Source organism: Malus sylvestris, chromosome 13 (genome assembly GCF_916048215.2).
Source record: "Malus sylvestris chromosome 13, drMalSylv7.2, whole genome shotgun sequence".
In the NCBI taxonomy this organism is placed as follows: domain Eukaryota; kingdom Viridiplantae; phylum Streptophyta; class Magnoliopsida; order Rosales; family Rosaceae; genus Malus; species Malus sylvestris.
This window is the reverse complement of record NC_062272.1, coordinates 2,667,568-2,691,585: the sequence shown is the minus strand read 5'-3', so window position 1 is coordinate 2,691,585 and position 24,018 is coordinate 2,667,568. Positions and strand designations below refer to the sequence as shown.

The 24,018-nt window shown below is 40.8% G+C and overlaps 1 protein-coding gene across 2 annotated transcripts; it reads right to left on the bottom strand.

The window, feature by feature from the left end:
- Positions 1-488: 488 nt before the first annotated feature.
- On the bottom strand, positions 489-5,122 carry LOC126596489 (uncharacterized). 2 transcript variants are annotated; one of them, XM_050263092.1, is made up of 7 exons: positions 4,619-4,767; positions 3,522-3,587; positions 3,148-3,233; positions 2,916-3,038; positions 1,930-2,772; positions 1,607-1,823; positions 489-1,472 (listed from the first exon to the last, which is right to left on the bottom strand). In XM_050263092.1, the coding sequence occupies exons 2-7, from the start codon at positions 3,538-3,540 to the stop codon at positions 928-930; spliced, it is 1,833 nt and encodes a 610-aa protein (XP_050119049.1). In that variant the 5' UTR covers positions 3,541-3,587; positions 4,619-4,767; the 3' UTR covers positions 489-927. The 2 variants fall into 2 exon arrangements, with proteins under 2 accessions (XP_050119049.1, XP_050119048.1); XM_050263091.1 differs by lacking the exon at positions 3,522-3,587 and having other exon boundaries at positions 4,619-5,122.
- Positions 5,123-24,018: the final 18,896 nt, after the last annotated feature.

Genomic DNA, 24,018 nt, shown 5'->3' with positions numbered 1-24,018 from the left:
ATCCTCTTTGTAGGAATCCAGGGGATCAACCAATTACTGTCATTTATCGTCGTGAGTTTTTATTAGATATTATTTATATTCAATTTTAAATTTTAAATAATTTATGACCGCTATACGATAAACAACCATGATTGCTTAATTCCCAAATGCCCTCAAAGAGGATCCAACAAGATCCTCTTCCCAGGTTTTCAACTGTTTTGCATAGGATCCTTCCCTTCCCTTCCCTTCCCTACAACCATATCTAATCAAAACTTGTGGAAGAAAAAGTTGATATAGCTGCTGTGTTTTAAAGGCGACCATGTCAAATAAAGGCGACCAAGACAAAAGGGCGACGGTCATGAAAAATAGAAAGAAAATATATTCGTCCTTTTAAATACAGCTGAAATAAAAATAAAAAATCGCTTTTATCCCTCTCATCACACAACTAGTAACACTCAATGTCATAAAATACAGGCACTTCAAAACCAGTCCTCCAGCCACATTCAAGATACCTGAATAAACTATGTCATGTGTTTTAACTTCATCGAATTCCATTACATTAATCATTCGCAAGACGACGATGAAGTCCATATAGGGAAGGTGACAGGTTAGAATTTTACGAAACCAAAATACGACATACAAAATGTGAGTTAAGTCTAATAATCTCTAAATACTAAGAAAATGGTTATTCTACGTCTCTACTTGCACCCAAAATTTCTGCCTGAAATTTTTGCAGGGGCATAAGGCCCCTTCAGGCAATTTGCAGCACTAGAACAGATGGTTAAATACGTACATGGAGAGAGGGACATGGATGCCATGGCTTCTCAAACGAAACATTTCTCAAGAGATGACATTCTGCTAACTGAGCTAAGAGGGGCCTAAAAAACAGCGGCATCAAAAAGACGCACCGCAACAAAATATATACTTGTGGATGAAGAAAGAACAAACCTACATCACTAAACTTGTTAGCGAAGGCGCGACTGAAGAACTGAAAAGAGAATCCCCTAAATATTTGCAGTTCTCATGGTCAACTTTCAGCGACGATGAAATCATAAAACTTTCACAAGCACCGGATCCCACAAGGCCACGGGTGCTTTTACTATCCGAAACAATGCAATGCAGCTTCTGGACAGAGTTTCCGTTACCACGTCTTCTCTTCCTTGAGGACCTCCACTTCAGCTGGGCAAGTAGATCATCCTTCAAAAGATCTGGAACCTTGCCCAGTTCTTTAACCTTTTCATCTTTATTATCTTCAGCAAGTGGAACAGAATTATTCCATCTGGTTTCTTCTTTCTTCAGTGGCTTGCTATCACAGACTGTAGATTGTGCTAACACGTCATCTGAACACTTTCCCACAACTTGCTTCGTTTCTAAACTACATGAGATTAAGCTCACAAGTTCCGGCCTGTCGTTAATTTGAGCCCATCCTTTACCCAACCACTCTTGAGAATGTCTTAATTCACCACGACCAACAATCAACACCTGCTTCTCTCCTGCACATAGAGCAAATCTAGATATTTAAGCAAATAAACAGCAATACAAACACGAAAAAAACATATATTCAATTGGATCCTCATGAAATTCAATATTACTATTAGATTTAAAAAGGGGAGAAATCTTTACAAACCTGGGGAATACACATGCAGTCTACCATCAGAATCCTTCTGAACTACAATCCCTTCCCACCATCCATCGTGCCACCAGACATCCACAACAGTCCCAACATCAACAGCCCATGAAACTCTGCCTTTATTAGACAGTGGAGATGGCCGAACAATTGGCCTACCACAAGTCCAAAGACCCAATTGATCAGAAGCAGCAAGCTTAGAGGCCAAAATCCATTCCTACAGCACGGAAACCATAAAGTTCAAGCAAGCTATAGGTAAAGAACAGGTGTGCACCCAAAATTTTGAACAAAAATAACATGATGGAGATAGCAGCAAAACATACCTCTAGTTTTTTAGCTTCATCAGCTGCATCCTGAATATCTTGATATTGCACCTTCACTTTATCTTTGTATGTTTTGATAATCAAAGCTTTGAACCAACACCCTCTAATGCCACTGTCTTGTGAGAGGACTTCAACCTGGGACCCAACCACTAAATGCTGCTGCGGAATTTTCTTCACCTCTTTACGAGGTAAAACAGAAGAACCTGCTCTTCCAAGGCAAAAGGCTTCACTTTTATTTCTGCAATTAGTCCCATCTTTACTTTTTAGATTCACCACATTCCCATATACAGCATCCGGAGACTCCCTTCGGTCACAGTATTGCAAGTGCATGTCATCATTTCTTGAAGAATGATGCCTCTTTTTAGGTCTGATATCATTGGCACCATCATTTTCTTCCACTTCCAACCCTTCATCTGGCTGTTGAGAACTCCCTTGAACCTTTGAAGAAGCAAGTGTGTGCATGTATCTAAGTATCTCCTGTTTCCAATAACCTTTAACTTGAGTAATGTCAAAGGGCTGGACATCATCATTTTCAAACTGCTTGCGGCATACAAAGGGTTCCAAAAGAGTTTGTGTTGCCTCTCTCTTGAATTTCTCAAAATGATGGGGGCTGAGGACGGTAGCTAATCCATCTATGCATTCAATACTGAGATCTTGAAGACAAAGAGAAAAGAAAATCTCCCTGTCATTAAAATTGTGAGGCAAAACAATACCAACCTCATCAACTTTGTGAAACCACCGTACCACAACCATCTTGTTGCCCCTAGAATCCTCATACATATCTTCCAAGTGTGCAACAAGACGTTTATCCTCCTCGGCTAAAACAAATACAAAATCATGAACCTGAAAGTATTTGGAAAGAGGGGAACAGAACAATGAGTCAAATGTAAACATTTTTTAACAGGAAAAACAATACAGATGGTAAGATGTCCAAGAAACAAAAAGTACATGAAAAAAAAAAAGAACAGAAAACCAATAGAACTTACCGAAACTACAACACTGTTCCGGCTAAATGATTGATAATGCCTCCGTTTTTTTCTGCATGTCCAAGGAGAGCCTAACCACAGAAACTCAGTGGTATGGTTGCCTAGCTTCCGCAATACTGTATCCTAAGAGAAAGACAGAATGAATATAAGCATTGATCAAAATAAAAATGTATGAAGCATAAAACATGAAGGGGAAGTAAATAGAGTCATAAGTCAACATAATCATTATTACCTTAAAGTTTTCAATCCCCAACTTGCAAGCATCTATACCATCCGACACACTCCCATCCAAATCGGGTGATTTGAGAAATGATGCATCTGAGAGAATTACAAAACAAACAAATTAACACACATGGCATTTACCATGGACTACAGTAATAATTATATGATAACAGAGACAGACAGGAAGACCAAACAGTAAAAAGTAAACGACTATTAACAAAATAATTGTGTAAACTGAAACAAGCAAATAAAATGGATAAGTATCCATAGCAGATGAGTGCATTAAACATAGAGACAGAAAATCTGAAGATATAAACCATCACATATACCAAAGATCATTAGGGAACAAAAAATATTGTAGATTTGGCCATGAAGGGTCTTGACCTAGAGTTTTTGAGGGCATAAGGATCCGATGCTCTCAACCAGCTCTTTACAATTTAATTAAAAATCCTGCAGCCCAAATCACAGTCAGTTTATAAAAACAATAAGACCAACAATACCATGAAGAATAGAACATGGTCACGGTTGAAAGAACAGAGTAACACACCTTTGTTCAAAACAAAAATACACCCATAAAACAGGCCACTGAGGCCAGGCCACCTAGGCTATAAGGTCCTTCATTAGTGAATTAAAAAAAAAATCCATATGCGGCTCAATAAACTTGCAAAAAAAGGTGACAAATTTCTATATTGGTCCAAGTTTTAAACACAGCGGAGAGGTAAGGAGGAACCCAAAAGGAAAAAGAATTTCCATAGAAAAGACGAGACAAAACTACAAAAAGAGTTTTTCTTCATGCCGAATGGATCAACAAGCAATTAGAGATCTCAAAGAAGGAGACGAGGGGAAATACAATCCAACTTGAAGAACAAGAGCTCTTGCAATTATGAGAGAAAGGAACGCCATTGAAGACAAATGCAAAACCTTTGTTTCGTAACAAAGGTTGAAACATTATCAAAAGGAAAAGCTTTGTACTTTGCCTGCCGGGTGGAACCAAGATTATTCCAAAATCCACGACTCTTATGGAGTGAAAGTACAACAAAAATCAAAGGCCCTGGATTTAGCCGGTGGGTGAACCTTGACACCAGCCGCCCTATCAACCAGAGAATGCGTTTTCCAACAAATTTTGATAACGGATGCAAAACTGGTGAGGAAACACAAAGCCCGTAAGAGAACGGTTTTATAAATTGAGAAAGAACCCCACTTCATGAATAAATCAACAACAAAAGTATAGGAAACCCAGAAAATCTATGCCCACCAACAAAAACATCCAGAACCACCCACCAGATCTACAAAATTCTTCAACACCACCCAAATCCCAACAAAAACACACGAATCAATCGAAGACAAATACCGAAAAGATTTCAATTTTCCAAACAAGGAAAACTGAAAACCCCAAAATCTCCGAAAGCAACAAAAACAAAAAAGAAAGAGAGAGCTATCAAAATTCATCTGAGAAACTGAACGAAAGGTGCGAAATTTACCTGTAACAACGGAATCGAGCCAATCGATGACCTCCCTGCGAGATTTAAGCTTAGCGAGCGACGACATGGAGAACAAGGACCGGATTCGGAAAGCATAATGATAGGACATGTGCCGCAAGCTCTTCTCTTTGCCTACCACCGCCAGATCTGAACTGCCGTCTCTGCGTTTCAGATAGTAATGGACCTCCCTCCGCCCTTTGTCGCTCGACACAAACACCTCATCCCATCTCATGAAGCAAATCGGCGCCGCTGCCGCCTCCGCCACCAATCCCCCCATCCGCTCAAAGCTCGACAATTAAACCGCTAATTGATTGAAACCGACAGAGGTTGAGCTATATAAAACCCTGATCGAAGAGGACGAGCTATATATCCAATTCCAAACCCACGAACCAGAGGCGCTCTCTCTCTCTCTCTCTCTCTCTCTCAAATGAAGAATGGAAGAGGGGTTTGAGGAGCAAATGTGAAATTTATTATTCAAGAGAGGAAGGGGGAGCTAGGGTTTCGAGATTGGGGATTTCGGATTGGGATGGACGGCTGAGATTTCTTCCACGAACGTGACATGCAGGAAAGTTGCAGGAAGCCGCGAGGATATCTAAGGTTACGGAATTCCGTAAATGCCCCTGGAGAAGTTTCGAAATTCCTTTGTTGTGTTATCGATCGATCACGTGTTGGAATTGGGCATTTGACAACACGACAAGGCACAAGTTGAGGAGAGGGAGAGAGAGTGCGCCCGGAACTGGCGGTGTAAGACTCGCTCAGTTTGGCTGCCAGCTGTCGATGGGATGAAAATCGTCACGTCCTTTTTATTTCCTAGGCCTTGCCAATAATGTTAAGAACTTATGATGAATTTATTTCACCGGACTATCTCGGATTATATTAGTTTGAGAGACTAAACTAGATTGGCTTAGATTAGACTAAGTTGGACTAGCTTAGTGAAGCGTTTGATGCAGTGTTGGACTAAGAAGCTAGACTAACAATAAATTATTATTATATTTTAATTTATTTTCTATTAAAAATAAGATAAAATTATGAAAACCTCCAATTGAATTCGTAAAATTCCAAGCTAACAATTAATGCTTATTTCACAAACCCATATCACACTATTATTCAAGACAACCCAAATTCTCAAATCAATTGAGACTTCAAAAACCCATCTCAAACCTTCATCGCTAACCTCTCTTAATTCGCTTCTCGATGTACCGTCTAGCGACACTAGGTCCCGATTTTGGCCGTATCATCTACCGACAACAGTGATTTGCACATAAGAAGAAGGTGGAGTATTGCCTTTTTCTTTCCTCAATTTTTGTTCTTCTTTCACAAATATTTTATAAAATTCCATGGAAATTGTTTGCTTGCCTTCTGGATGCTTGAATGTTATTGCTAGGTTTCTTTGAAGGTTGGGTTGGGTATTTGGGTGGTGCAGCGACCCACAACTTGGCCACGGTGATGGCGTCGCGGAATAACAAGCGGAGCACGGAAGGATTAGAGTGAAAGTTGGGAATTGGGGATGTTGGCCTCGTTTCATTTCTAGTCCGCCTTAACACCAAGGGAAAGCTTGGGATTAGATAGCGAGGGTTAATGAAGCGCGGAAGGATTCTTAGTCGAGGCGAGTCTCATTTATTTTAGTCCAATAACCTACCAAACATAGGATTATAGTCTTATTTAAGCTAGTCCAAACCAGTCCCTCCTAAGGAGGTGTAACAAATGCCCCCTTATTTATTTAACCATACAATCATGAATCATGATCGTTTTTTGTGAAATATATACACGAATTGTTTATGGATTATAACTAGAACTCTTCTTTTTTTTTCTGGATCCATCTCACATCAATAACTCAACATTTACCACCTATAGGTAATTTTAGACAAGTTTTCTTTGAAGTGCCAAATTATAATAAAACGGTTTGTTTGTGACAACCCATTTGCTACTCGCACATTGAGAAGGGTAAGAGTAAAATTTGGGAAAAAATCTGGTTCTATAGAAAATACTTCAAGAAGTTATGTAAGACCATCATGCATTACTAATTAGGGCACCTACTCTGATTAGGCATATAGGCGCATGCCAATGGCTTTTAGAGGAGTCTCCATCATGTAATATATATATATATAAATCGAGAAATAGTGAATGATCTTATCCATTTACAAATATATCTCCTCATGATTGAAGTGCTTATATTCATCATTGTAAGAATAAAGTTCAAACTTTTCCCAGCCCCTTCTCATCAAATGGACTCCTAACATGTAAGAAGAAGTGCGGTTCGTTGGATAAATTCTTACCTCTATAGCTCAGCATGCCTTATTAATCTCAAGACTTATAACATGTTTATTTTAACTTTAAAATTCACTAAAAAACAATAAACTAATATTGGATGATTTTATTTGATCCTACTGTTCGAGTAAAAAAAAAAACTTTCTAACTTCATACGTAAAATGAATAGCAAGAAATACAAAGTTAAATTTTGAAATTTCGGCCCCTTAAATTAGGGAGAGTATAATATCAACAAATCAACAAATATTAAAATAATTAGGATAAGGACGAGAAGAAAAGCAAATGGGAGAGGTAGGGCCATCGGAAATGGCTCCATGAAACGGACAAGAATTGTCTGCCCTCCCATTTCTGGTGCCCTTCTGTTTTTTGTAGTTACGGTTAAATCATATCAACATTTGATATTGTTTTTTCATAAAGATAATAAGATCAAAATAAATAGTAATATAAAATATTAACGTGGTTTAACCGTGATCACATAAATAGAAGAGCACTAGAGGTGGAAGACCAGACAATCTTAGTCCCCATAAAACAGCAAAGCCGGCCTGCAAAAATTTGGCCTGCATCCGGAAGGCGGGAGAAGGATGCAGGATATTTTACTTTCAATTCAAGCAAGAGCGAATCTGAGCCGTTGCCTCCTTCAGATGCAAACCTCCTCCTATCTCATGATTCGTTTGGTGGGGCCATGAATTGGCGCCAACTTCCGGGGTATATATGGGAATACACATAAATAGGACACAAATTAAGAACAATTTGCCTTTAATAGAAAGATTGAGCCTGCCCTGCGATCCGGGCCCATTCATAAACGTGTCGACTACTCAGCCGTGGATCTTATTCTATTTATTCATTTATATTAGTGTATGATAATGTATTTTATTCTTTTTGATAAAAACAATTAAAAACTTTATTGGATTAAATAGTATTAACTACACCATCTTCAATTGATCCCAATTTTTAAAAATATTTTATTAGGTCACCAATATTAAGTGATGATTTGAACAAGTATTGAAATGAGTTTTATTTTCACCTCATGTCGGTTTTGGGGTTAAGCAACTTTACGTCATGATGATCTTGGACAGGGTTGTCTATTAATGCACATCATGTAGTCTCCAAATTAACGTATAATTTAAAATATGGCATGAAACAATAGAAAATTAAGTGTTGTGTCACAGTTCAAGACTAATTCAACTAATTATATGGTTAGAAGGAGTTTAATAACTATTTCGTTTTAAGTTACTATTATTTTTTATTATTTGAAAATAAAAAACTTAAATATTTTTTTGTAGCTACTTTTAATTTTCAAACAAATGAAAACTAAAAAACAAAAAGTTAAAATTAAAATAGGCCCCAAATTAAGAACAATTTGCCTTTAATAGAAAGATTGAGCCTGCCCTGCGATCCAGGCCCATTCGTTGTCGACTACTCAGCCGTGGATCTTATTTTATTTAGGGATGTGCTATCCACACATCTCATTTTACTTCTCACACACCCCTTGATGATTTATGTCCGTTGACCTTCTTCAATTCATCCGATCCGACGGCCGAAAATTAAAAAGGTGTGTGAGAAGGAAAATGAGATGTGTGGATATCACACCTCTTTATTTATTCATTTATATTAGTGTATGATTGAGTATTTTATTCTTTTTGATAAAAAACAATTAAAAACTTCATTGGATTAAGTACTGTTACTACACAATCTTAATTTGATCCCAATTTTTTAAAATATTTTAAATACGTACTTAACATGAAAATTAGACATTTGTTAGATCACCAATATTAAGTAATGACTTAGACAAGTATTGAAATGAGTTTTATTTTCACCTCATATATTGAGCTCTGAGTAAATTGTAGCAATGATCCCTCAACTTTAATCAATCTGGAGCAATGAATGATCCCTCAACTAAAAATTCATTGTCATTTGTCTCTCAACTCATCAAAATGTGTAGCTATGATCATTTTTGTCAGAATTTTGTTAAAATAAGTTATGTTGAAATGACCATTGCTACAATTGAGGTCCCTTTACTCATCAAAGCATGTAGTTACCGTCATTTTCGTCAACTTTGTCATAATTTTGTCAAAATAAGTTATGTTGGGAGGACCATTACTACAATTGGGTTAAAGTTGAAAAACTATTGCTCCAATTAAGTTAAAGTTGAGGGGCCATTTCTCTAGTTTGATTAAAGTTGAGTGACTAATGGTAATGGATTTTTAGTTGAGGGACCATAGATGCATGTTTTGATAAGTTGAGAGACCAATAATAATAAATTTTAGTTGAAAAAACATTGCTCCAATTGAGTTAAAGTCAATGGATCATTACTACAATTTACTCTTGAGTTCTAGAACCGTATACATATTTAGCGTTTATCTTGACCAAGAGGAGTCTGTTTGGGGATCCAAAAACTCCAAAATAATGTGTTAGTAAAATCAGCTTCCATATTTGTCCACCTTATAACTTGAATTAAGGACATTATCCATTCATGGTAATGGCATCATCATTTAAAGCTGGTTACCCGACGAGTGTTCATTTTCTTATGTTAAATAGTAACTTGAAATGTTTTAAAATGTTAAAACCAATATGGAATAACATATAAAAATTAGATAGTTATCCACACGTAGACTAATGGTAAGGACATTATCAATGTTTATTAATAGGTCGGTCAAGGGGTTAACCAACCTTACGTCATGATGATTTTGGACAGGGTTGTCTATTAGTGCATATCATATAGTCTCCAAATTAACATATAATTAAGTGTTGTGTTACAGTTCAAGACTAATTCAACTAATTATATGGTTAGAAGGAGTTTAATAACTATTTCGTTTTAAGTTACTTTTATTTTTCATTATTTAAAAATAAAAAACTTGAATATTTTTTTTGTATCTACTTTTAATTTTCAAACAAAAGAAAACTAAAAAACAAAAAGTTAGAATTAAAATACAGTTTTCAACGAAGAGTGAGGAGGCGTTTAATAACTATTTCGTTTTCATTTTTAATTATTTTGAATATTGAAATCTTATTTGGTGACCCTGCCTTAATAGCGACAAAATGCGAGACTCAAGATCATATCAAAGCTTCGAGTCTCAAGATCGTGGGCTCTGTTAAATAAAACCTGTATTCAAATCTGTTTGTACCATACTTGACCAATCCCGAAACTACTGAGCACCGGTCAACGTTATACCGTCAAGGACCTAGAAGAGCTTCCCTTCAACCAGGAGGCCAATCACAATACGACACGTGTCGACATCAGAAGCCAATCACAGCTCGACACGTGTCAACATCAGAAGGCAATCACAACACGACACGTGTCGATGTTAGAACAAAACTAGAAACTCTCCTCTATAAATAGAGATCATTCTCCCACAATAATCTCTAATGTCATTTTGTACTAAACTATTCACTAGAACTCACAAAATGAGAGTTTGAACCTATGTATTTGTGTAAACCCTTCACAATTAATGAGAACTCCTCTACTCCGTAGACGTAGCCGATCTGGGTGAACCACGTACATTTTGTGTTTGCTTCCCTGTCCCTATTCATTTACGTACTTATCTTCACTAGTGATTGAAACAACCAAGCGAATGTCACAAACCTGACACTTTCTGTTGTACCAAAGTCCTCGCTGATTTTGTGCATCAACATTTGGCGCCGTCTGTGGGAAACGACACTTATTCCCACTCTCTTCAGCTTTGTCAAGCTGGTTTCCACCGCTCGTACACTCTCTTTTGGCCAAGCATCTCTCTCCGATATGGGGAACGAAAGAAGCCACAGCATACAGAATGACACCCCTGCTGGACCTAGTATGAAGCAACGAAAGCAAGAAGGAAATAGAGTTACTCTTCAAGCTAAAGTCGATGAGCTAGAGGTTCAGAACAACAAGATAGCGATGAAGAATGAAGTCCTCCAGGAACAATATGAAAAACTTTTCGAGATGCTTCACGAGGCTAGGCAGGCTCAAACACACAAGCTCGTCGCCCCTGTCGAGGTCAACAATCAACTGAATGCCCCCGAACACGGAGGGTCGCCGATATCCGACACGGACATCCCTAAACATCCCTGATAGGGATCGAGCTACACATCAATGTGATAATCAACATGAGACTTCTCTCAACCCAGCTGCTTCAACCCGAAGCAGGAGAAGTATAGGAAAACACCTCATCACAGAGGGTGTGGAAGGATCAAAAGCTGTCTATCGCGATTGTCGAGACTTCCTAAAGCAACGTCGAGAGAATCCCATCCACATAAGCTCGAAGATCAATGACCCAAGGGTTTCTGAAAGACTCGGTCCTCTTCCACGACCCAGGCCAGCCGCCAATCTAGAGAAGGGGCAACAAGTCCCAGAAGAATATGAAGGTACTGGGGACTCGGAAACATTCCGACATACTCACTCTAGAAGTCAGTGTGGCGAGTCCAGAGAAAGATCACGATATCTTGATCAAATTTTCCTACTTCCAAGAGGCGATGGGGACTTAAAGAAGAAAACTTCGGTGGTGCACGACTCCGCTCAGGACCCCCTTGTCCTGCAGCTCCTTGAGGAAGTAAACAAGCTGAAGGCTGAACGTCAAGCCGAGATACCTGACTGGAACCAACCCAGGTCTGGCCCTCTCACAAGAAGGATCCTCAACACTCCCCTCCAAGCGAAGACAAAGCAGAAGCTTGACTTACAGCTCTATACTGGAAAGGAAGACCCGATTGAACACCTTAACCTCTTTGAGTCCACCATGGTATACCGGGGACACACCGACGAAGAACGGTGCCTTCTCTTCCCCTCCACCCTCTCTGGCGGAGCTTTAAACTGGTATTACCGTCTTCCACCTGAGACAGTAGACTCATTTGAAGAGTTGAGAAAGCTGTTTGTCTCTCAACACATCTTCCAGACCGATCGCTTGCATTCCGCAGATGACTTGTACACTATTCGCCAGAAGCCGGACGAGTCATTACGAAAGTACGCTGGCCGCTTCAGCCATGAGTATTCTCGCTGCGCTGAGGCAGATGACAAGACCGCCCTCAAGGCTTTCACTGCAGGCTTACGTGACTGTTTCTTCAAGTACATGATCAATGCCAACACTTGGAAGACTTACTCTGAGGTGATGACACAAGCTTACAACCATGCCTCCGCCGAGGCAAGGACATATCAAGGGAAACCCCCTACAGTCACCCCTTATCAGCAAGTAGGGAGTGGAGGCCAGATCCAACCGAATGAAAAGACCTCAACCTTCCAAATGGTAGCAGCACACCCCCTGCCTCATTTAATGCTTCGCCAAGTCAGCAGACATATCAATCTCAGGGCAAAAGGAAAGACTTCCATCCTCACCAATCTCATTTTAATAAAAAGAATAAGGGGCACTATCGCGATAACTCAGGATATCGTCACAATAATGCCCGCCCCCAGGCAGTCAACGCAATGGGCCAATCACGTGTCAAGACAGGCCCTACCCCGAGGTATGAGACATACACCTCTTTGAATGCTACGTGTGCTGCCATCTACCCCAGTATAGCTCACCTGATACCAAAGCCAAAGCCAAGACAGCCAGATTACAAGTCCACGAAGAACACGGGCATGTTTTGCTGCTACCACGAGTATAATGGCCATGATAGTGAGAAGTGCATTATCCTCCGTGACCATATTGAAGCTTTGGCACGTGAAGGAAAAATTGATCAGTTCCTCCTTCACCCTCAAAGGGATAACCGTAACCAACGCCAGGTGAATGTGATATATTCCATAAGCGGCGGCACACCCATGTCTGAATCTTCCAATAGGGCCATGAAAAGCAGTGAACGAACTTTGAGACCTGGCCATCAAGTGTTTCACGTGGAAGACATCAGAGGAGGCAAATATCAAAAGCCTAACTGGGATCCAATATGTTTCTACCCTGAGGAAGAAAGAGGTATCATCTACCCTCACAATGACCTGCTGATCGTGGAAGCTCACATAGCAAATTTTGATGTGAAACGAATCCTGATAGACACAGGTGCTTCAGTCAATATCATGTTTGCTGAAGCTTTCAAGGCACTTAATGTAGCTGAACACTTGCTCGATCGCTCGATTTCTCCTCTGATAAGCTTCTCTGGCGATATCGTGCAACCTTTAGGGAGTATACACTTACCCTTCACCATTGGTACAGGCCCCTACACAGCTACTATTACCACTAACTTCCTAGTGGTCAACTGCCCGACGGCATACAATGTCATCTTTGGGCGCACAGGCATCAATGATCTCAAGGCCATGGTATCCACACATATGTTGTTGATGAAGTTTCCAACCCCTTTCGACAATGGGTACATCAGGGGAGATCAACTTAGTGCTCGATCATGTTACAACACTTCAGTCAAACAACAACACCTGCCTGTCCCCAAGGAGACTCTCTTTATACATAACCAAGTCGTAAAGACCAGTCCAGATGAATCCAACTCGGGTCTTCAGGATGGCAACAGTCAACCCGACGACCCTCGAGATGACTCATTCACCTAGCAAGCACAACCAGCTGAAGAGTGAGAGAATGTCTCTGTCTCCAAAGACCATCCAGACCGCATGGTGAATATTGGCACCACTTTGTCACCACCCCTTCGGTTATCGCTGATCTCCTTTTTGCAAGAGAACGCCGAGGTCTTCGCTTGGTCATATAAAGATATGCCGGGCATCTCTCCCGATATCATCTGTCACCACTTGAGTATTGATCCCAAGACCAAACCAGTAAAACAGAAGCGAAGATCTTATGATGTTGAACGATACGAGGCGATGAAAGCAGAAGTTGAAAAACTCAAGGACATAGGCTTCGTCCGTGAAGTCAATTACCCAACATGGGTAGCAAATGTTGTCCTTGTTAAGAAAAATCCGACCAAGGAAAGTCTCCTGCTTCAAAAGGTCTTGTGGAGAATGTGTGTCGACTACACCGACCTAAACAAAGGATGCCCGAATGATAGTTTCCCCCTTCCTCTCATTGATAGACTTATAGACTCTACGGCAGGGTGTGAGCTCTTGAGCTTCATGGACGCTTATTCAGGATACAACCAAATCCTCATGAACCCCTCAGACCAAGAACACACGGCCTTCACTACTGACAGGGGACTATATTGCTATAAAGTCATGCCTTTCGGCCTAAAGAATGCAGGAGCAACTTATCAGAGACTGGTCAATTCAATGTTCGCCGAACAAATTGGGAAGAGCATGGAAGTTTACGTTGATGATATGCTAGTCAAAAGCCAACATGCTGACCAACACATCACCAACCTATCTGAAACTTTCACCATTCTAAAGAGGTATCGAATGAGGTTGAACCCCAACAAATGTGCCTTCGGCGTGGGCTCTGGCAAATTCTTAGGCTTCATGATTAGCCAACGAGGCATTGAAGCTAACCCTGAAAAGATCAAAGCAATCCTCGACATGAAAGAGCCAATAACTTCAAAAGACATCCAAAGCCTTACTGGCAAGGTGGCAGCCTTAACCAGATTCATCTCTAAGGCCACAGACAGATGTGCTCCTTTCTTCAAAGCACTCAAGGGAAATAAGAAGTACATTACATGGACGGAGGAATGTGCCAAGGCATTCAGGAATCTCAAAGAGTACATGAGTAAAGCCCCTCTGCTCTCCAAACCAGAAGTTGGTGACACTCTCATCATCTATCTATCGGTTTCGGCTTCAGCAGTCAGTTCTGTTCTTATTCGAATGGACAATGGTGTCGAACGGCCCGTCTACTACGCTAGCAAGGCCCTACAAGATGCGGAGACACGATACTCCAACATTGAGAAATTAGCTCTAGCATTGGTCATGTCTGCTCGGAAACTTCGCCCTTATTTCCAAGCACACGCCATCATCGTGCTTACCAATCACCCTCTTCGACAGATACTCCAGAGTCCTGACACGTCTGGACGAATGATCAAATGGGCGATAGCATTGGGTGAGTTTGACATCTCCTACCAACCAAAACCAGCCGAAAAAGGTCAAGCAGTAGCAGATTTCATCGCCGACTTCACATATCCTGTTGACATTGCTTCTACACCTGAAGCAGTAGCTTCATTACCATCGGAAGCTCAGAAAGTAGAATCAACGACCCCAGCATGGAGTCTGTATGTTGATGGCTCATCCAACCAACAGGGTTGCGGAGCAGGATTAGTCCTCACTACCCCCGACAAAGTGGCGATGGAATACGCTCTTCGTTTCAAATTCAAGGCATCGAACAACGAGGCCGAATACGAAGCCCTTCTAGCAGGCTTACGTTTGGCCAAACACCTTGGGGTTAAACGAATTGATATCTTCAGTGACTCCCAATTAGTGGTCAACCAAGTCACAAACAACTTTGATGCTAAGGATAGCTCCATGGCAGCATATCTTGCGCAAACGCGACTTTTGCTCATGCACTTCCACTACCAGATCACCCAAGTTCCTCGAGCGGCAAACAGTCATGCAGACGCTTTGGCTCGCCTCGCCTCGGCAGTGGAAGACAAGATTGGGAGAAAAATTCATGTCGAATTGTTGGCAGAACCAAGCATCATGGTCGCGGAGGTGTGCAATTTACAACAAGAAGATAGTTGGATCACCCCAATTTATAAATTCCTTGTTCATGGCACCCTCCCAATTGACAAAGTCCAAGCTAAGCAGATTCGATACAAGTCTGCCCGCTACCTGATCATTAATGACCAACTCTACAAGCGCGGTTTCACCCTGCCATACCTAAGATGCCTTACACCTGCGGAGGCGGAAATTGTCCTTCGGGAAATACATGAAGGAGTCTGCGGAGATCATGCTGGGTCTCGATCCCTAGCACACAAGACTTTTCGCCAAGGATACTATTGGCCAACACTCCACCAAGATGCCATCAGAATATCTCGCTCATGTGATAAGTGTCAACGCTACTCAACTATCCCTCACTCCCCTCCCGAGCCGCTCACTCCTATGATCAGCCCTTGGCCCTTCGCCCAATGGGGACTTGATTTGATCGGCCCAATGCCTGCAGGGAAAGGCAAGGTCCGCTATGCAATCGTTGCAGTTGACTACTTCACAAAGTGGGCTGAAGTAGAACCCTTGGCAACCATTACTGAGGGAAAAATAGAAGACTTCGTATGGAAGAACATCCTTTGCAGGTTCGGCATTCCCAATGCGATAGTCACGGACAATGGGCGGCAGTTCGACAACAAGAAGTTCAAGATGTTCTGCTCTAAGTTCAACATCAACTTATGTTTTGCCTCTCCAGCCCATCCCCAGTCTAACGGACAAGTCGAGGCCGTTAACAAAATAATCAAGCGCACTCTGAAAACTAGCTTGGACAAAGCTAAAGGTTGTTGGCCAGAATTCGTACCCCAAGTCCTTTGGTCATACCGCACTTCATATCGGACTTCCACAGGAGAAACTCCATTCTCACTTGCTTTTGGTACAGAAGCAGTTGTCCCAGTTGAGCTTGAGCAAGCAACATACCGAATCCAAAACTACATACAGAGTGAGAGCGACAAACAACTCACCCTCAACCTGGATCTAGTCGAGGAACACAGAAATCAGGCTCACCTGAGGAATGTCGCCTACAAGCAGCGCATCTCCAACTACTACGACTCAAGGGTCAAACCTCGCTCTTTCAAAGTGGGAAACTGGGTACTGAAGAAAAGATTACTATGTGATAGAGTCCCGAGTGAAGGAACACTCAGTCCTAACTGGGACGGACCGTTCGAGGTCGTCGGCATCAGCCGCCCTGGCTCCTACAAGCTCAGAAACTCCGACGGCAAGACCCTTGGCCATCCATGGAATGCTGACCACTTGAAGTACTATTACAAATAGACTCACATTGTACAAGTGTTAAGCTACAGCCGTTTGGCATCCTATGTAACAAAGACCATTTGGTATGAATTCAATAAAGAGGTGATTTAGCCAACTCGGCCATAAACTCTTTTCCATTCTGAGCAATGAAACACTCAAGTGTTGAAGCTTCAACGCAAATGTTTCCAATACAAAACAAAATCTAAGTATGTGTCAACAAGACTATACAAATGATCTACATCATACATTCCAACACATTCATACATAAACATCATACATTCCAACACATTCATACATAAACATCATACATTCCAATACATTAATACATAAACATCATACATTCCAACACATTCATGCATAAACATCATACATTCCAACACATCCATACATAAGCCAACTGTGCTTCGAAATGGTTCAACACACTTTGTGTCATTCGACATTTGCCACAATGTGCCTCGACACCTTGCCCTTATTCTCACCAACTAGGTGATGAAGGAACTCACCTTCGTACCACCAACTAGGTGATGAAATGTACAATTCGTACTCTAATATTATTTGGAAACTTGCCACCCTTATCACCAATCAGGTGAAGAAGGAACTCATCTTCATGCCACCAACCAGGTGATGAAATGTACAACGTGTACTTTCCTTCATGCCACCAACCATGTGATGAAATGTACAACCCGTACTCTCCTTCATGTCACCAACCAGGTGATGAAATGTGATGAAAAGTGATTAAGGAATTCACATTCGTACCACCAACCAAGTGATGAAAGCAACCTACCATTCATTCCATTAACCAGAAGACGAGTGGTACAACTTGTACATGTGAACTCCTAGCATTCACAAATAATCAAAAACCATCAAGCTTTACAACTCAACTAGGGGAGCACTTATGCTTAACAAGAGCTATAGTCACCAACAAAGTCTTATTGCAAGCCAACAATGGCTTCAATGCATGGTATACGAAGATCAAGCTCTTCAGCCCTCTTGCATCTGCTTTAGACATTTCTCCTCTGTAACAATGCAAACACTACAACTCATAGAAAGCTTCAAACGCTCTTGATCAAGACTGTTCGAAGCAAATTCAATTTATATGGTTCATCCAAACCTTCGACTACTACAAGATGTGGCTTGCATCACAATCTCTCGCTTAACAGTATGGAAGAAAAATTTGTATACGGTGTCTCTCCCACATTTTCAAATTTCTAGTTTTCCCAAAAAAAAAAAAAAAAAAAAAAAAAAAAGGAAATTGGAAATTGGGAAATTCAACAAAGCTTCATCAATGGAACACAACTACAATCCTCAAAAGCTTTGCACTATCTTCATCAAGATAGTGTGAAGCAAAATCAATTTATGGTGCCAACAAAAGCTTCATCAATGGAGGACAAATATCAATCTCAAAAGCTTTGCACTATCTTCATCAAGATAGTGTGAAGCAAAATCAATTTATGGTGCCAACAAAAGCTTCATCAATGGAGGACAAATATCAATCTCAAAAGCTTCGCACTATGTTCATCAAGATAGTGCGAAGCACAATCAATTTATGGTGCCAACAAAAGCTTCATCAATGGAGGACAAGTATCAATCTCCAAAGCTTCGCACTATGTTCATCAAGATAGTGCGAAGCACAATCAATTTATGGTGCCAACAAAAGCTTCATCAATGGAGGACAAGTATTAATCTCCAAAGCTTCGCACTATGTTCATCAAGATAGTGCGAAGCACAATCAATTTATGGTGCAAACAAAAGCTTCACCTATAAAGCTTCAACCCTAAAGCTTCACCTATAAAGCTTCAACCCCAAAGCTTCACCTATAAAGCTTCAACACAAAGCTTCACCTATAAAGTTTCAACCCCAAAGCTTCACCTATAAAGCTTCAACACAAAGCTTCACCTATAAAGCTTCAACACCAAAGCTTCACCTATAAAGCTTCAAACACAAAGCTTCACCTATCAAGCTTCAACCCCAAAGCTTCACCTATAAAGCTTCAAACACAAAGCTTCACCTATAAAGCTTCAACACCAAAACTTCACCTATAAAGCTTCACCTATCAAGCTTCAACCCCAAAGCTTCACCTACAATACAAAATTTCAACACCAAAACATATAAAAGCTTCACACACTCTTCATCAAGATAGTGTGAAGCAAAATCAATTCATGATGCCCAACAAAGCTTCAACACCAAAACTTCAAATACAATACCAAATTTCAACACCAAAACACATAAAAGCTTCACACACTCTTCATCAAGATAGTGCGAAGCTAATTCCAGTGGAGCTTAATTTTGGACATCTTATAGTTCTTGAGCAGATGAACAACTTTCACGAAGGAAATTTTTCTATTTGAGCGACGGAAGTTAGAGTGTTGAAGCTCCAAACATGACGGTCAGATTTCTGCAAGCTTCAAAGATGCTGCGGTGTTTCGAAGATCTGGAAATATTCAACCGTTAGTTTGTTCTAAATTTTTGATATGTTATGGAAGAGATGATGAGGAACAACTTCGATGAAGAAAGTATGTTGATCTGAATAAGAGAAAATGGAGTTTCGAAGCTCACAACAAGTCTGACGGGTTAACAAAAAATTGATGAACAGTTACTCATCATACTTGAATTTCTGAAGTTGTACTACTCCGATGGATCTCAAATTTGGATATGTTGTAGTTCACAAGATAAGGAACAACTTTCATGAAGACGACTTTGCAATCTGAGCTATAGAGAATGGTGTTATCTTGCATCCACTCAGGCTGATTAGTGGAAACGAAAAGCAATTCCACCAAAGAAAAGATGAAAAAGAGAGAAAAGCTACTAATTGCACTTGATCTTGTCTAGTCAATAGCATGCAGCATCAAACACACAAAAGTTGGAAATATTTTTAGATAAAGCATATACGAATGTGTGACATCGAAACAAGGATTCGTTACTTTGACAAATTAGTAACAAGCGAGACACCTCATTCGGCAACTCTCTTCGCCTGAAGACTTGGGGGACTCCCACCATATGCTACTGCACCTTGATACTTGACAGTCTAACAACCATTCAGTGACTTGGATTTTTCAAGTCTTCAACCGAGAAGTTTTCCTTACTCGGGAAATTAAGGGAACACTACCTCAAACTACACGCTTCACTCACAAAGCTTCAACAATACAGGTTTCAACAAAAGAAAAAATTCAAAGAACTTTCTGAAGAAGGCATTGGTGTATTTAACACAATATGTTGAAATGAATCAAAGCTTATTTATTAATATTTTCGATAAGCCACAAATATGTACATATACATGAGTCAAAATAAACAAACAAAAGGGAGCCTTCACAAAGGTTGCTTAGGGGAAGTCTCAGCAGTCGGTAGAGCCCCAGAAAGAGAAAGCACCGGAGGGTGGTTATCCGGAGCCTCAGTACTTGACAAAACCCTAGAAGGATGAGGCATTGAAGGTTCATCATTTGAAGCTTCATTACCAGGTACAGCCCCAGAGGACGAAGGCAATAAATGCCTTTGGAATAAACCCACAAACCGCTGATGATCAAGTAAAACCTTACCATCAGATTCCTTCATCTGGTCAAGCTTCCTCTTCATGTTTGTAGCATAGTCATGGGCGAGCCGGTGCAACTGTTTATTCTCATGCTTGAGCCCTCTAATCTCCTGTTTGAGACTCATCACTTCAGCAGCCAATGATTCAACTTGGCGGGTTCTAGCAAATAGGCGTTGGGCCATATTAGACACAGAACCTGCACACTGAACATTAAGAGCCAGATAGTCCTTAACAGCCAACTCATCAGACCGTTTGGAAAGTAGTATTATCTTTGGGAGTGAGAAGGTTCCTGGCCACCACTGCAGCGGTCATATCATTCTTCATCACAGAATCCCCAACGGTAAGAGGACCAGTAGGGGATATGAAGGATGGGCGCCATATGTTGTCTGGAGAAGGCGTGGTTGTCTCTTCTCCAAGGTTCAAGTCAAAACGACGGTCGGAGGGTCCAGACATTTTCAAATGTGTTGAAGAGGGAAGAGGTCAGACAAATCAAGATCTTAGAAGTGCAAGAAGGGAGCTTCTACTGGTAGAGATTCAAGTGTGCTGTGGAACTTAATGCCAGCCTCTATAAAAATCTGCATTCGACGGAGCTTCAGAAATCGAAGAGGCGTTTGCTTTCTCAAAAGCTGGGCTGCTCAGAGACCACGAGGGCCGATCTCAGAAATCGAAGAAGCACCTGCTTTTTCAGCCTCGTCAGCACCTGTCACATGCACACTCAGCTTTGGGGAAATTACGGGCAATCTGTCGAAGATTTCTGGTGAAGTAGAAAGCACGTGAATCTTACTGTTCAATCACCGCTCTCCAAATGCACCATCAACTCCTCGAGTACCACATATAACTTTGTCAAAGATCTCTGACAAAGTTTAGGCACGAGAATTTCGAAGTTCCAGCTACCCTACTATTACCCACAAGGGTAAAGGAACAGCACCACTGCTTGACAACTGGAAAGTCCCTATGTGTGTCGACCTCGGTGTTTTGCGGCAAGACAGGTTGGCAAGAACGTCCAACCTTTACTCACATTCGAGAAAAGACTCCCAACATAATTACTTTCTCAAAAACCGAAGTATCACCGCTTTCCGAATATCGAGAGTCAGATCCTCAACGGGATTGCTTGTTCGAAAACCGAAGAGGCACAACTCTCAGAACTTCGAGAGCCAGATTTCCTTAGATAAAGCTTGTCTGTAATCTTCACACGTAACATCAGCTTTCCAGATACCACATACCACTTTTTCAAAGTGCTCTGACAAAGTTAAAACACGTGAAGCTGGCAGCTCCCACTACATTGCTGTGACCAAGAAGGGTAAAGGAATAGCATTACTACTTGTTATTGGGAAATCCCTATATACATCGACCTCCCTCCTCAACGGACAGGCAAACCTGCAAAAATGCTCAACCCTTTCTTGCATTCGAGAAGGCACCCTCAACATAACCTCTCGAAATACTCAGCTTTATTTCCCCCCGATAATACCTCAGCAAATCAGCCACACCAAGAACAAGAGTATCTCATATCATCAGGGTCGAGAGCAAGAGTATCCCATATCATGCTTTCTCCCTGTCTTTGTCTTTGTCCTTGTCCACACCTGCAGGACAAGGAGAAAGAGAGCAGTCAGTCGGAACCTGAAATCAAACCTCCAATCTGGAACTGACTGCCTGGAACCTTTGCCTGGTTGCTTACTTAGCATTGCTCTCGAGTACTCATCCCCAACTGCTGTCAAGGTCACGAATTCCACCGGCAAATACCTCATGACAGTTGATCAGATATTGGCTCTTTACACTGAAGCTGCCAAGCGTGGATGAGTCACTATGAAGGAATGTTCTGAAGGACCATTTACATGCAAAGGTTGCACACCACTTCTGCCATGCAAAAGATTGAAGCAGAAGGGTCAACGATGAGCTGAAACAGATCACTACATCACGACACCTTTCCATACCACATTCACTATTCCGTCAACAGCAAAAGTATCCCATATCATCAAGGTCGAACGTACTCTATATTTGATGGACTTGTTTTGACCCTCAAATTCTTGAGTCGGCCTTATACTCTGGAGGGAACCAGAAAACCTTCCAGCACAGTTCAAGAATAAGCCTGTGGAAAGTTACTTCTTCAAAAGCAAAAGTATCTCATATCATCTCTTATCCATTTGCTTCTCCTTATCCTGGCAGTCGAATGAGAGACAAGCAGAATGAGAACAATCAACCGGAAGCCGAAGTCAAACCTCTGATCCTGGGTTGCTTGCTTGGAAGTTTGACTGCTTACCTTGTCTGTCACCTCTTTCGGCAGATCTCCTAGCTCGGCGACTTGGGGGACTCCTACTATAGGGTTTGTATCGCATTTGACCAAGCCCGAAACTACAAGTAAGCTTCAAGTGAAATTGATACATTACCTTGTGCATCTTCATCGGTTAAAGATACCACCCCTGGATGGAGGAAGCGTACTTCCAGAGAAGATGCCACATCTACCTATGAGAAAGATAAGGCAAGTGAAGACGATACCACACCTCGGTACTTAGAAGTTTCGTGATTACTCAGCGGCTTGGATCTTGCAAGTCCCCAACCGAGGAGCTTCCCTCACTCGGGAACTTAGGGGAGCACTGTTTGTACCATACTTGACCAATCCCGAAACTACTGAGCACCGGTCAACGTTATACCGTCAAGGACCTAGAAGAGCTTCCCTTCAACCAGGAGGCCAATCACAATACGACACGTGTCGACATCAGAAGCCAATCACAGCTCGACATGTGTCAACATCAGAAGCCAATCACAACACGACACGTGTCGATGTTAGAACAAAACTAGAAACTCTCCTCTATAAATAGGGATCATTCTCCCACAATAATCTCTAATGTCATTTTGTACTAAACTATTCACTAGAACTCACAAAATGAGAGCTTGAACCTATGTATTTGTGTAAACCCTTCACAATTAATGAGAACTCCTCTACTCCGTGGACGTAGCCGATCTGGGTGAACCACGTACATTTTGTGTTTGCTTCCCTGTCCCTATTCATTTACGTACTTATCTTCACTAGTGATCGAAGCAACCAAGCGAAGGTCACAAACCTGACACTTTCTGTTGTACCAAAGTCCTCGCTGATTTTGTGCATCAACAAAATCGAGTGCCCATCAATCCCTGACTGCCTTCGACCTAAAATTATTTAAAACGAGCAATCCTCGGTTCATGAATCAAAATTCATATCTGGCCCGACCCATGTTGTTGACTGGATCACATAATCAAAATCCGAAAGGTTTTTGCAAGACGGAGTGAAGATTTGTAAAGGTTAACTATTGGTATTCTTCACATTTCATAAATTCTTAGTAAAAGCGTGGAATGCAAGATAAAGATAGGTGATCCATTTATTTTTAGTAAGCTTTTTTTTTTTTTTTGGTTGTCAATTAATAATTGCAGATAAAGTCAAGTGTCGTGGCTTCGTAATATTTTTATGTAATTTTTCTTTTTTATTCTTTAGGCTTATGTCCTGTTGTCAACAATTAAAAAAAATTATGAAAATGTTTGAAAACTTTTAGTTTTAACGATAAGGACAAAATAATGGGTAAAGTAAATGGTACAAGGATCGACTTTTTAGTGTAAAAATGTGATTTTTCGTTAAAATAAACAGTACTATAAGTTTTTCGTTAAAATTCTAAAAAAAATAAAAAAGTGGTCCAAAGCATTGAATGCACCTCCTATTTGTACAATTGTACTAAATAGAAAGGTATCACTTGGATTTGATTGCTCTCTCTCACATGCACTCAAGTTTAAGTACCTATATGCTAGAGTAGTATAATGTTGATATGTTAAAAACACAAAAAGAAGTGAAGTTTGGACCGAATCATACTCTTTTATGGTCGAAATAAGTTTGTACATGTATAT